The sequence below is a fragment of the Puma concolor genome, chromosome C2 (assembly GCF_028749965.1).
Source record: "Puma concolor isolate L17-30 chromosome C2, mPumCon1.1.hap2, whole genome shotgun sequence".
In the NCBI taxonomy this organism is placed as follows: Eukaryota; Metazoa; Chordata; class Mammalia; order Carnivora; family Felidae; genus Puma; species Puma concolor.
Genome location: NC_141675.1, coordinates 91168244 through 91183565, shown reverse-complemented (window position 1 = coordinate 91183565; position 15322 = coordinate 91168244). Strand labels below are relative to the sequence as shown.

Here is a 15322-nt window from a genome sequence, read left to right as displayed (position 1 = left end):
TGGGTAAATACCCGCTAGTGGGAATTACTGGGTCATATGGGATTTCTACTCTCAATTTTTGGGTGAACCTCCATACTCTTTGCATAGTGACTGCACCAGTTTATATTTCCACCAAGAGTGCATCCTCGCTAACACTTGTCATTTGTTTTTGTGATAGGAACTGGAGAATGTTTGTTCTTATCTTGATAACATGAAATGTACTTTAAAAAAAATTTTTTTTTTCAACATTTATTTATTTTTGGGACAGAGAGAGACAGAGCATGAACGGGGGAGGGGCAGAGAGAGAGGGAGACACAGAATCGGAAACAGGCTCCAGGCTCTGAGCCATCAGCCCAGAGCCCGACGCGGGGCTCGAACTCACGGACCGCGAGATCGTGACCTGGCTGAAGTCAGACGCTTAACCGACTGCGCCACCCAGGCGCCCTTGAAATGTACTTTTTATATTCCTCTGCCTCCCCTCCCTTTTCATTTAAAATTATTGACCCTTAATGCTTGTTAATCCAGAAGAAAAGGATGCCATTTATACTTTCTGGAGGAGGGATCATGTGTGATCGTTACGGGCTGGGCAATTTGAATTAAGGGGCTGGCCATCAGCATTTCTCTGGGATAGAAAATGCCAGTATCATCAGAAGGTAACAAGTATGTTGCTGGCAGGGGAAGAGGGGCAAATGTCAGGAGGTGGTGGCATCTGTGCCCGTAGTTATGAGGAAAACAAGCAGCCTAAACTCACTGTTGCTCGTGGGAAGATTTTGTGATAATGCATGTTTCTAGCCTTTCTGGAAAGTGATTGCCTGCTGTCTCCTTCCCCTGAGATGATCATGTCCTGAAACTCCTAAGATCGCTCTTCTGTAACTAGAAATATTAAGGAGAAAAAAAATGTTTTCACACCTGTAGGCAATCCTCTTGTTATACTTGGTGCTGTTTTCTCTTCTGTAGAAGTTTAAGGTACAGCTGCCTTTCTGCTGATAGAATCTCCACATAAAATAACTAAAAGTTCCCAATTCAAGTTAATTGCCAATTGTATTTGTGAGGTTAGTATTCTGCACTGTTGAAGGTAATTAAGCATCTTTGAATGTAATGTAATGATTGTTACTACCCAGGGTATGAAACCAAATGGCTATAGGCTCAGAAAACCCTTTTCTTCTCAGATCTCCAGGTTTTTTCTCCAGGGATTTCAGAAGATCATTTTCAAAGCGTTTGCATTTTCTACCCATAGTCAGGGTCAAAGATCTTAGTTGCTAATTCTGTTTTGTAAAATTATATAATTCTAGTTATGTAAACAAGGGTGAACATTTTCAGAATTTATTATAAAATGTTTTAAATTCCTACAAAATATTTGTAATATTTTTTATCTAACTGAAAAATTATAAGCAATGCATATTCATTGTTGAAAATTTAGAAAATACAGCTTAAGTTTAAAAAGAAAAACAAGTTACTTTATCCCTTCCCATTGAGAAGTACCCACTGCTGGTATTTTCTGTAGCCTTCCAGGCTTTCAACATAATGCATACATATTTTTACTCACAGAAGTGTCATTACATTTTATATGCTGCTTTCTAACTTGCTTTCTTCCCTCCACTTAACGTAACAGGCATATCTTATTGTGACATTAAATATTCCTCTTCATCGTTTTTAATGATGCAGTAGTATTCCATAGAGCAGGATGTACCCTCATCTATTTACCTAATGCCTTGTTGCTGCCAGAAAGCTGCATTTCACAACCTCCTTTTACTTTCCTTATTATTCAAAAGAGAAAAACCTCTAATTTTCTTCTATGGAAACTGGTTAGAGAAGCAAATTATTTTAATCAAAACATGCTTTGTCATTGCGTTTCTCTGCAGTCCTTGATAGATTTGCTTTTTCCGGAACATCGTTGACTTTCGTTGGAAGAAAGGTCTTTGACCCTGCTTTACACTGAAGTCTCTCCATTAGCACTGTTGTGAAATATAAAAATGTCTTTTTTTTGCATTTATTGTATTTATTTAACAAATAATTATGTATTGCATAATAACGTGCCAGGCACTGTTTGGAGGGTTTTACAAATACAGATGATCTGTACCCCATGGGGGCAGGAGGGCATGTCTCATCTGTGTGTTCCTGTGCACACAATGGGCTCCTGGGCACATGGACGGTGGCGGTAGGGCTGGGGAAAGAGACAGTGGGTTTGGGTTAGCCCTGTGTGACCTTAACCAGCAGATCTCCGTCTAGCCAAGTTGGGCCACGTGAAAACAACCAACCCCCTACAACACAACCACTCCATAAATCACTTGAGGGGGCAGGCTGGTTGAGCCTCACAGGACATAAATAGTTCCTTGCAGGTTTTTAATCGTTCAGGTGGAGCTGCAGGTAAAGCTGGCAGCCTGGTCCTGACTACTTCATCATACCAGGTGGCCTTGGGAAAGCCATGTGCCCCCTTGGGGCCTCAGTTTCCTCATCTGTAATATGCAGGGGTAGTACAGATTGTCTCGATCGTCCAGCTTCTGACAGGCTGAAACTCTGGCTGCATGCCCCAAACCCCACGTCAGACCATGGGACATCTGAAATGCTGGACAGCTCCTTCCACCATGGTGGTGCCCCCACCCTCCAGAGCCAGGGGCATGTCGCCTCCCTGTTGTGTTATTGTGTGTGTGACCTGCCGTGTTCTCTCTTTGTGCCTCAGGACTTCAGACGGCTCCTGAAGAAGGAAGAGAAGCCCCTCCTGATGATGTTTTATGCCCCCTGTGAGTGACCTTTCTCCTTTGGGCCAGAGTTCATTGTTCAGCCTCTTGGAGGGGCAGCTGGGGGTTGGGAGGCGGGGGACTGGGAACTAGCCCCAACTCTCTTAGAATGTGAAGTGCGTCCCTCACCCCATCTCTCCGTCTGCCTCTTTGCCTTTTCATTTGGCTCCTCCCCTCCTACTGTCCACATCAGTTTTTCTGTCACTAGAATCTGCATCCTTCTGCCCTCCTTGCCCCAAGCTCTACCTAGCAACAACACAGGTCTCTCCAGGTATTCCTTTCCCACCAGCTGTGTGCCTGGTGGAGCTATGTGCCGATGGAGCCATGCCTCACCCTCTAGGTCCACTGCTGCTCACCAGCCAGAGCCTGGCCAGCCCCCCAAGGCAGCCATTTGCCCAGCTCTGGCTCCTGCACACCTCTGCTGGTGTCACCTGGGAGGTGTGGGGGAATCAGGACCAGGGAGAAAAGGGCCTCATATTTTGGTTCATTCTTTAGATGAGGCACAAAGCCATAGGAACAGCAGAAAGATCATTGAGATGACAACCAGAAGACCCAGGTTCTAATTCCAGCTATGCCAACAATCGAGCTGGGTGACCTTGGTCAAATCCTTTGCCTTCAAATCCTTCATCTTCAAATCCTTCACGTCTCTGCCCCTCAGTTTCCATTGCTTTTAAAAAAATTTTTTTAATATTTACTTATTTTTGAGGAGGAGAGAGAGCGTGAGCAGGGAAGAGGCAGAGAGAGAGACACAGAATCTGAAGCAGATACCAGGCTCCAAGCTGTCAGCACAGAGCCCGACATGGGGCTCGAACTCAGGAGCCATGAGATCATGACCTGAGCCAAAATCGGATGCTTAACCAACTGAGCTACTCAGGTGCCCCCACCCCCCTCAGTTTCCATTTCTATATGAAAAGAGAGTGTATCAGAGCAGTGGCTCTTAGACTTTTTGACTGTATTTCCTAGTATTAATTTAAAAATACTTTTCATGGCAACCTGGTGCTATAAGTATACATGTAACTTATATATACTTATAGTAAATAAGTTGACTAAGTAAATAAGCTGAAACAACAGTTTTACAAAACCATACTTTACCCTTACTACTTGCCATCTACTCTGCCAGATGTAGTATGCACTATTTCGTTTTTCTATTTTGTTTTATGTATGTATGTTTGTTTGTTTATATTTGAGAGAGAGACAGAGCACAAGCCGGGGAGGGGCAGAGAGAGAGGGAAACAGAACCTGAAGCAGGCTCCAGACTCCTAGCTGTCAGCACAGAGACCAATGCGGGGCCCAAACTCATAAGCCATAAGATCATGACCTGAGCTGAAGTCGGATGCTTTAACCAACTGAGCTACCCATGCACCCCAGTCTATTTTGTTTTATTCAGAAGTTACTGGTTTTTCCTATAACCCTCTAATAGAGGGTCTGCAAACTATGGCCCGTGGGCTGTCCATCTTTTTTGGTAAGTTAATTTTTGTTGGAATAGACATATTCATTTGTTTATAGATTGTGGCTGCTTTCAAAAGCTAAGCAGAGTTAATTAGTTGATAGTATGTTCTACAAAGCCTCAAATATTCTGCCTGGGCCACCCTGGAGTCTAACAGGTCCCAACCCACAGATTGAAAAACCCTGGAATACAGCCTATGTAAGGCCCCTAGAGCTGTGGCTCTGTGATCTGCATAATGCCCTTCAGAAAACTAAAGACTGGAGAGAGAGGGGCCATGTGTGGTGGGATGTAGGTGTGCCCTGGCCTGTCCGTGGCTTGGAGGAGTATCAGTGGCTATCATCCATCACCCCACAGTGGACTTCCTTCACACACCCCAGGCCCCTTTCCCCTCTGGTAACCACTGAACTATGAGTTTGTTTTTGTTGTGTTTTGTTTAGTTTAGTTTTTAGATTTCACATGGAAGTAAAATGATAAGGTTTTTGTCTTTCTCCTTCTGACTTATTTCACTAGCATAATGCCCTCAGCGTCCATCCTTGTTGTTGCAGGGGGCAAGAGTTCATTATTTTTTATGGCTGAGTAGTAATTCTGTTGTGTATATATGTGTATGTGTATATATACATATATATATATATATATATATATGTATATATACACACGTATATATACTATACATACCACAGCTCATTATCCATTCATCCACTGATGGACATATAGGTTGTTTCCATATATTGGTTATTGTAAATAATCCTGCAATAAACATAGAGTGCATGTATCTTTTCAAATTAATGTTTTTATATTCTTCAGATAAATACTGTTCTAGTAGTGGAACAGCTGGATCATATGGGAGTTGTATTCTTAATTTTTTAAGGAATCTCCATACTGTTTTCATAGTAGTTGTACCAACGTACGTTCCCACCAACAGTGTACATAAAATCCCTTCTGACAGGCGTGGCACACAATGATATATCATTGTGGTTTTGATTTGCATTTCCCTGATGAGTGATGTTGAACATCTTTTCATGTGTCTGTTGGCTCACTTGATTGTGTTGAATGATCCTTTTAATGTATTGTTGAATTTGGTTTGCCAATATTTTGATGAGGATTTTCACGTCTATGTTCATCAAGGATATTGGCCTATAATTTTCTCTTTTTGTGGTGTTCTTGTCTGGTTTTGGTATCAGAGTAACTGGCCTCATAAAATGTATTTGGAGGTATTCCCCTCCTTTTCAGTGTTTTGAAAGAGTTAGAGGAGAATAGATATTGAATCTTTGAATGTTTGAAAGAATTTATCAGTGAAGCTGTCTGGTCCTGGACTTTTGTTTTTGGCAGGTTTTTGATTACCGATTCAATCTCATTGCTAGTAATTGGTCTATTCAGGTTTTCTGTTTCTTACTGATTTAGTCCTAGAAGATTATATGTTTCTAGGAATTTGCATATTTCTTCTAAATTATCCAATTTTTTTTGGTGACTAATTGTCCATACTAGTCTCTTAGGATCCTTTGTATTTCTATGATGTGAGTTGTAAATTCTCATTTCAGTTCTATTTACTCTTGTAAGCCTGCCTTGAATCCCTTTTCTTGAGAAGTTCTTTGGACAAAGACCCCTCCCATTTCCACCTGAATGATCATGCCTCCCAAGATGGCTGCCCTTTTATGAGGTTCTGGTGGTTCTGTGGTTAGTTCACCATAACAATAGCCTGTCCCCAGCCCCTGTTGATTGCTGGGTATCCCCCTAACCCAGCCTCCTCTCAGATACCTTGCTGGCCTTAAGGGTGTGCCTGCCTATAGAAAGGAGGCCCTGGTGTCCTACTTCTAGTTAGATCAGGCTTTGCTCAGAATGGTCATGCACTTTAACCTTGGGTCATTCTCTTCTTTAATGTTCACTGGTTGGTTTCACGCCTTTTTGTTTCTCCTTGGAGGGATCTTATTAACTGCTTAGCTGTGAGTTGCTTCAGGAATTGTCCTGCCTACCCAGCCCCTTGAGGAGAAGGCCCCCTTTGGTTTATCTCAGAACCTTTCAGGATTCAATGTATGGGCTAGATGAGATTAAAACCAAGTATATGTCTGTATATAGTTCGTGTCACAGGCAGGATCATGGTATAGTCGTGTGGGTTTCATTAAAATGACACTAGTCCATCACTTACAAAGGTGGTTCCCTAGCAGTTTGCGCTGGAATGTGTGTGCCATCTCCCCCACCCCTTTCCCAGGCTGTCTGGGAGGGTGCCCATCCTCCTCCCCATAGCAGGCAGAGAGGCATGCATAGTTATTACCTTTATATAATGGAAAGTGGGATAGAAGTTAGGTCCCTTGTTGGTGTCACAGAGCAGTTAATAGTCGAGAAGGAGGATGAAAACTTGGAGCCGTTAAGTTCAAATTTGTGAAGGGGTCAGACTGGATGGCCTCCTGGGTCCCAGGTAACCTCAGGACTCTTTTGTTGTTGTTTTTGTTGAAACAGACGTGTGCTTTTTATTATACTAGTCCACTCAAGCCTTCATGGCCTCATAATTCAGCTTATTCCTGGAAACACACCAGTTCCCTAACTGGGAAGTCTTTTAGGACTCTGATCCTTTGATCATGTTCGGGGTGAATGAACCCAAAGGCAGTGGGAGGCTTTACTTGTGACAAGGAATCTGGATCCCTGGGACCTATTGTTTATTCAGTCAATGTTGACAGAATTAGTGAGAAAATAAAAGGGTGACCACTCTAACTTTCAGGGTTTGAGAGTGACAATTAGTCTTATCTCTTCCTGTGCCTCCTGGTTGAATCCATTGAAAGAGATTCAGATAGGGATCATGGTACCAGCTCTATTTTTGGTCAAGTTAAATTGGAAACTGGCTTGGCCTGTAGCTTCCTATTACTCTTCCATCACCTCTTCACCTCACTAACTTCTTCTCCCAGAGCTGCTGGGCTCCACCCATGGGGATTTGGGGGGGACATGAGGGTAATGTTGCTGCAGGCTGCAGACGGGCAGAGCTGGAAAAGAGACGCCACCCCTGTGGGAGTAGTTCATAAATTAAGCCCCTGACTGGTGTGGCCCAGTGGGCGTCAGACTCCCACCATCTCATCAAGCCACTGAATAAAGAGTAGATGAACTCCAAGTGCACTCTCCCCTGCCCCCGACTTACTTTCCCTCCTGGGAGTGACATCCTCTGTCCCCTGTGGAGTGTTCCCCCACTGCAGACCTAGCAGGTGTAGACACTCAGGTCTTGTATTGACAGTGCCTTCCTTGCTGAGCGTCCGGCTCTGTCCTCCCAAGTGTTGGCTCTGCCCCTCAGCCTCCAGGGGAGACTCTGTGTCCACTCCATAGATGGGAAAGCTGAGGCTCAGACTACTCGCTCAGTCTTAGCACAGGCAGCAGACAGTCAAGGGGAGACCTGGGTCTCATGCTCCCCAGAGCTGAGCATCTTGTTTGCTGTGTGCCCCCCGTTGTCCCTGCTGTGTGTCATCCACCATGGAGCATGGGCACCTGGCCGGGTCGGCCTTGTTGTCCCTGTTTCCCTCCTCTGTGAGTGTCCCACCATGGGAACAGTGTCCCCTGACAAATGTCACGTTCTTTTCTTCATGACACTTGTGGGGATGGGGCTGTGTGTGGCAGCTGATGGAGAGAGGTGCATCTTGTCTTCTGAGGACAGATGCTGCGGGCTGTCCTTGCAACCACTCCCACACTCCTGAGTCTCCCTGAGTCTGAGCCTGAACTAATGGCATGAACCTAAGCCCAGGCTGGTGTGTGTACAGTGTGTGTCCGTCTGTCTGCTGGGCAGGAATGTCACAGGAGGATCATGGGCATTTGGGGAGTTCCATGTCAAAACCCCCTGCATCACATTTGGTCCAGCGGACTTGTGCTGGGGAGGTTCCTGTGGAACCTTGGACCTGCTCACAGTTCTCCAGTGTCTGTATCTGGCCCCGTGGGTGAGAGCACCTCTCTGATCTGTATTACTCTGCCCACAGTCTGCCAAGGTGTTAGCTAAACACGGATTAGAGCTTGTCTACCTACTGCTGCTTGGCCCTGTCCCCACTGTCATGTTGAGATGAGATCCAGCCTGACACAGGGGTCTGGTCAGCTTTGGTGTCTACAGCCTTCAAGTGCATCTCAGAGCCTTTTTGCAGCAGAGTGGCTGTCAGAAAGAGTAACAGCCTGACATGTCTGAATTCCTTATGTCTAAAGAAACTGGTACATGTGTCCTGTGGGATCACTATGGAAATGTGGCCTGCTCTGATCGATGCGGGGGCGGGGTGGGCAGAGAGGTTTTAAAGCAAGGTCGCTCTGAAGTAGTAGTGGATGTTTGGGGCCTGGCTGTCTTGGCCCTGTGTCCCCCAAGGCTTGGGGGGCCTTCATCATCCCAGGAGAAGAGTGACCACAGAACCCCACAGAGGGTTGAGCGAGAGACATCACAGAATCCTCGATGTCAGAGCTGGAAGGGGCCTGAGGTTGTCTGCTCCAACCTTCCTCATTTGCCAGAACGAGCCATCACCCAGAGAGCCATGTCCAGGGCCACCACACAGTGCATCCAGGGAAAACAGGCCCTCAGGTGTGCCAATCCTGGCCTGGTGCGCCTCCTGCAAGGCCCGAGTCAGTATTTCACACCCAGCCCGTCTCCACTCACTGCCCAGTTATTCTTGTTGATTAAGAAAAGGGGCATGGAAATCCCAAGAGTCATTGTACCCGTGGTTGCACATTTTTCTTCCTAATGGCATCTGATTCAGGTTCATTTACAGTCCCTGACTGTGCTTTCCTGTCACCTGTTCAGGTTCCCTGTATTCCTGTTGAACTCATGATCAGCCCTAAACTATTCCACACTTTGACCTTCTCCAGCTGTGTCACATTTGCTTAGTCAGTCCCACATTTATCGAGAGACTGCCGGGCCGTGTCGTGATCTACACTATCAAGATTGTAAGCTCTTTGGAGGGCAGGGCCTCTGTTCCTTCTGTGTCGTCAGGGTCAGCAGCAGTCCTGCCCTCCTGCAGGCTGAATAAATGTTTGCTGGCAGAGGTTAGCCTGAGGGGAGGGAAGCCAGGGCATAGGGGTCTAGCACCCACCATAACCGAGTTTGTTTCTCTTCTATCTGTGACCAGGGTGCAGCGTGTGCAAGAGGATAATGCCACATTTCCAGAAGGCCGCGACCCAGCTGCGAGGCCACGTTGTGAGTGAGGCCCATGGGCCTGGCAGGGCTGGCCAGCTCCCAGACTTCTCCCTCTCACCTGGAGAGGCGGTGGGAGGAAGGGGCCTAGGGTGCAGGAAGAGGGCAGGTCTGCAAATCTCAAGGAGTCACCCTCCCGCTGCCCTGGGCATGTGACTCAGACCTGTTCTTGGTGGATGGCAAGAACTCCCCAGAGTTGCTGGGACCAGGAGAGTTCAGTGCTTGTCCAAGCAAGGCCAGTGATGAAATAACCAGGAAACCAGCAAGAAGCCCAGGTGGTATTGCTGGGTGGCCAGGGGCCATCAGCAGAGCATCAGGGCTCCAGAATTACTGGGGCTGGGCTCCAAAGCAGGTCAAGGCTCCCAGTGCTGGGCAGCCCACTGGCGGCAAAAGGGGCATGGTGACCAGTGGTGGGCCCAAAGCAGATTCACGGGAAAGTTTCCTGCCAGGCTTACCAGGGATATGTTTTATGTGGGGCTGGAGGAGCCGTGGAAACGACAGCAGAAAGAGGCAGTCCAGGTGGGGAGTCGGACACCCGAACTCACAGGCGCTCTCTGAAGGAGAGTGTGCAGTGTGTGTGTGGGGGGGTGGGGGTGAAGCAGACAGGAGGCAGGGTTGTGTCAGGAGTGCCCATCTTTCAGGGACAGGAGGGGGAAGAGGAGCCCCTGAGGAAACGAGCCTCAGGAAGGAAGAACAACCAGGATGGTGCAGCAAGGGCAGGGGAGACTGGACAGTCAGACCTCACCAGGCTGAGGACCACTCACTGATGGTCCCAGTCATCTCTGGGCAGCCTCCACCTGCCAGCCTTGTCTCTTCTGTGCCACGTGTCTATCTAGTTTTGTGCATTCCCTGAGCCACACAAATACCGAGGGTTTTTGGTTTTGTTTTTGTTGGTGGTAACAGAAAAATAACTGTTGGCCCCTCTAGGGAGCATGGAAAAATCCATATGCTTTTCATGAAAGGTTGTGGGGAGGAGAGCCATCACCATGGTGGGGCTGGCCAAAGTCCCACTAAGGGAGTTCTGATTTCTTAAAACTGAATCATGATCTTTACAGATCAAATGAAGTTGGTGATTAGTTCAGAGTCAATTTAAAAAGTTTACATGGGCATGGTGACACAGCCCTGCTAGCCTAGCCCGCTACAAGCCTGGGTTGTAAAGAAACAGTGCTTTCTCTTTTGACCTCATTCTGGGGCAACGCCAAGGTCCTGCTTGTTTATCACTAATGAATTTTTAGCAACTCACCTGGAGATGTTTGGCCTCGGGGCACACATACATCACTTGGGGGAAGTTTCACTTCGCATTTTGGGGCCTTAATAGGTAGCATATATGACGATTATTTCGCCTGGAGAAAAGACTTAATTATCCAGTGTTCTCCCTACTCATAACTCGCATACCCTTAGAAAACTTCTCCACTCAACTTCCTAACTCTGTGGTGCGGTGGAAGTTAAATAGCTCCAGCCCCAGTCACATCACAAATACCTGGCCAGCCCCACCAAAGCAGGTAAGGTCTTGGTGCTATTCTTGTGCACCTTCTGGAAGGTTCCCAGCCAATGCTGCATCTACCTGCCAAACTCAGTGTTCCAGTCCCTTCCATGCTCCCATAGAGTTTGTCCTTGCTGTGCATGGCCAGGTCTGCTCATCTTTGCTTGTATTCCAGATCACTTTCTTCACCAGTTGCTACTAATTATAGTATGATTTTCTCACTGTAGTGTGAGCTTCTTGAGCACTGGGACACTGTTTGGTTCACATCTGTTTCTTCAACACAGAGCACAGGGCCAAGCTTGTGGTACCCCATACATACGGATAAGTGAATGAATGAATGTGTGGCTTATCACTCTTGAGCACATTTTATTTTAAGCTCGGTATTTACATTAAAAATGTTTCTCTTTTTGAAGGAATTCAGAGCATCAGTTATTAAGGACAGAGACAGAGTGGAAAGGATGTTTGTGAGCTGAGGGCTTGCCCCTTGGCCCTGGGCTCATACTATGCTCTTTCTCAAGATTATCCCTGAAGATTATTTGTGTTAAGGGTACTTGGTTCCAAAAAAGGAAACAACAACAACAGCAGTGCCTGCCTTTCCTGCCTGCACCCAGGTCAAGAAATATAAAAAGTGACCCTCCCAGTTCCCTAGACAACGTTACAGAAAACTCAGTGGGATCGTCTGAGTACCTGGAGAGCCTGGCTGGTCAAGCCCAGCTTTGGCCAGGTGTTAGTTACCTTGGCCTGAGGCATCTGTGTTGTATGAACACATTCATTTCCTTCTGTATTTTCTTGCTTGGGGTATGTTTTGTTCTGTTTCTTAGGAAAGCATCTTTTGAAAGTTCTCACCCTTTCCTCACTCCATAAATAGGGAAAGGTCTGGCTACATAGACACCACCTTCTACGAGAGGCCTCTGGAGGCCAGGGCTCATGGTGCAGCCACAGCTCCCCAGAGAGGGTGATTAGAAGCATGATTCCTTTCCGTCCTCACATGCAGGGCAGAGGTGGGCTGCCCCGGAAATCTAAAGCCTACCCCTCACCACTGCTGAGACCTAGCTGAACTGACACCTCGTCTCCTCTTCATCTCTGTCATCCACGAACCCTTTCTGGCTAGCCCATGTATGTGGCAAGGGTCAGAAACCTTCCTCCTCTACAGATTTCTTGGGAGGTGTCCAACTTGATGATGTCATGAAGATGTAAGCCAGGCCAGATCAGGGATGCTCAGCCTTTGCCATTTTCCAAACTCAGTTCTGCCTCTCTTTTGTTGTCATTAATGTCTGGTGAATCATCAGTGTCTATCCCACCTATCCCTGCTAATTGCCATCCTCGTCAGCAGCCATTGCTGCTCCCTGTCTCAGAGCGGCTGTCAGAGAGAGCCTGTCCCCATCTGCTTCCTCTTCCCAGCTTTGCTAGTTACTGAGGTCCACGCTGAGTCTTTTGTTTCTCTTGGCCATGATGGGCCATCTAGATGTAAACACCATGACATGGGGTGGTCCTGGTGATAGACCTGTGCACATCAGACTCTGGATCTGGCTCTTACTAACCGGCGAGGAGATCTTGGGCAAATAGGCTCGGAGTCTCTGTTTCCCTCTCTGTAAAATGAGATGATAACGCAAACCCTGCCCACCTCACTAGGTTGTTGTGAAGAGCAAGTGGCTGGTGTGTGGAAACAGCTCTGTGAGCTACAGACACTTCATAGACACACTTCCTATTTGTACTTCCCATTCCTCCCACTCACTAAATGAGGGTGCTCCCAAGATTCTGCTTTTTCGGCTTCTTTTCTTATTAGGACCAAGGGCTTGGCACCGTGCTTTCCTTGTTGTGATGGCCTCTCCCTCAGTGATTTTATCTACATCCATAATTTCAACAAAATGTAGCTCCATGGAGCCTGAGTCCCTGACCTCCAGTATCATGTATCAGATTCCCTGCTTGACATCTTGGTCTGGATTTTTCTCCCTGTGTCCCAAATGCAGAATGTCTAAAATAAAATTCAGTACCTTTCCATCCAGCAGACTGGCAGCTTTCTTTCATGACTCTTCCCAAGTACCCCAGGCTCCGCTGACAACGTGCTTGTCTGCCAGGGCATCATCACACATCTCTCTTCCTCACACCCTGTCCTCTCCCATCCTGGGTCAGGCCCTGGTTAGCCCACACAGAGTGGTTGCCAAAGGCTGCTGATTTCTCTCCCTGACCCACGACTCACCCCTTACAGCTTGACCTGTTTATATTTTTTTTTAAAAAGAAAAGAATGCAGCTGGAAAACCCTCCAGCACCTCTTGAACAAAGTCCTGGTTTCTTAGGCACTAAAGCCTTTTCCAGAGTGAGTTCACTGAACCTGTCCAGCCTTCTCTTCCTGCCCCGTTCTGTGTCCTACAGTCCAGTTAAACCAGCATATATTCCTTACCTCTTCGGCTGCATCTTGTTTTGTCTTGCTTCCACGTTCTCTTTCTGGAATGTCTGTGGAAATCTCACTCTCCCTTGAGCACCAGCTCATGTGTTGTCTGTTCTGTGAAGCATCCATGATTGTTCCTGTCAGAACACGGGCTGAACATGAGGCAGAACGGGTCGCGCTAACCAAACGGCACCAGCACATGTGGCTCAGGGTCAGGTGTTGTGGCTGTAACTTTTAAGCCGAGGCCAGTTTTGCCTCAGTTGGCTTTCCAGACTCCAAAAAGTGTACGTAGTTGTTCAAAAAATATTTATCTCATTAATAAATGCCCCCAAGTGGTACAAGAGTGCTACAAAAACCCAGAGAGTTGAAAGTTCATCACAAGCAAAGGTGGTTTGGAAAGGCTGTCCGGGAAGGTGGGATTGGATTTGCCTTACAGGATGAATAAGTCTTCGGTAGTAACTGAGAGATGGGACGTGGGCATCCTAAGCAGAGGGACGAGAAGACAAAATGTCAGGGCCAGGGGAGCACAGCATGTGCAGAGTTCAGAGCTGCTTCGTAGTATTGATGAAAACAGCTAGCATGTTCTGAGTGCTGTAGTTACTCTACTTGTACTATCTCATTCAGTCTTCACAGCAGTCATAAGAGGTGGTTACAGATGAGGAAACTGGCACAGAGGCATCTGACTTATTCAAAGAAATGTGTCTACTAAGTGAGGAGTTTGGACCCAACATCATGACGCCTGAGCCTAGGCTCCTGGCCACTGTGGTATATTACCCATCTGCAAGGTGCCTTAGACGGAGATCGGTCCAACTTCCTCCCTGTGCAGAGATCTCAGACTTTCCCATTCCTGGGAGAATCATAAACCTAGACTCTAGCAGGTGTACAATTAAGGGTTTTGTAAGAAAGAAGAATTCAGAAATGAGATAGGGACTGTATGATCGTTGAGCGTGCAGTTAGATTCTAGCTCATATTTAGTGGAATTGAAAGGTTTTGTGCAGGGAAGTGATGTAATGAAAGAGGAGGATGTGGAAGATTAATCTCATGGTGGATGTGCACTGACACTAGGGAGATCAATTAGAATAAAAAAAGAACTTTAAAGTAGACAATTATTACTGGAACAGGCTGCTGAATCAGTCTGGGGAAATGAACAGAATGGCTTTTAGAGGGTTCCAGGTCTTCTAGTAAGTTCTATTTCAGACTAATTCTCCCTGTATTCCTTGCAACATCCCACAAATGAGCTGGGGGGGGGGGGTGTGTGGAAATTGGTGATTTAGTAAACATTGTGTGCCTACTGTATGCCAGGCATTGTGCTAGGTACCTAAAACAGTTGGAAAGACATGGTTAATGTTTTTTATTTATTGAGAGAGAGAGAGAGAGAGCGAGCGTGCAAGTACACATATATGCATGTGCAGAGGGAGAGAGGGAGAGAATCCCAAGTAGGCTCCACGCTCAGTGCAGAGCCCGAGTCAGGGCTTGATCCCACAACCGTGAGATCATGTCCTGAGCCGAAATCAAGAGCTGGACACTCAACAGACTGAATCACCCAGGCGCCCCAGAAAGACTTGTTTAGATGCCTCTAGGGATGGTGCTGCCAGAGGCTTTCATCACCAGGAGGATTTGGTAGGAAGTCAAGAAGTTGACGATTGTTCAACATCAGTCCTGTGCTGAACCTTTGACCTGGGTCACCTGGTTCAGTTCTCTTAAGAGCCCTGTGATATTCCCATCGCCCATGTCTTCCACACAAGGAGCCTCAGTGAGGGTAAGTGACTTGCCCAAGGCCACATGATTTTAAGTGGACACAGTCTTCTGAATCAAGTTTCTTGTCCACTGAGACTATTGTCCTTTTTCTTGTCCTATGCTTCCTTCTTTGTTTTTTTAATTTTATTTTTTTAATTTACATCCAAGTTAGTTAGCATCTAGTGCAACAATGATTTCAGGAGTAGATTCCTTAGTGCCCCTTACCCATTTAGCCCATCCCCCTCCCATCCTGTGTTTCCTTCTATATTGTTAAGCAAAATGAGCTTCCCGTGTTTCTTCTCTCTGCCTCTATAACTGCTCCTGGCTTTTTGAAGTCCCTTTCCCTTTTCCTCCATGCTGCCCTGCTTTGTGGAACAGCCTTCCTGTATCTGGCCACTCTATCTTCATTCTC

General features: G+C 46.7%; 1 protein-coding gene across 2 annotated transcripts in view; it reads left to right on the top strand.

Moving 5' to 3' along the window:
* The window catches only part of PDIA5 (protein disulfide isomerase family A member 5), a 91504-nt gene that overhangs the window by 39602 nt on the left and 36580 nt on the right, over positions 1–15322 (top strand). For both annotated transcript variants that reach the window (XM_086675239.1, XM_086675240.1), the window contains exons 7-8: positions 2660–2720; positions 9237–9304. In XM_086675239.1, the coding sequence (XP_086531365.1) occupies positions 2660–2720; positions 9237–9304 (129 nt within the window). The remainder of the gene's footprint in view (positions 1–2659; positions 2721–9236; positions 9305–15322) is intronic.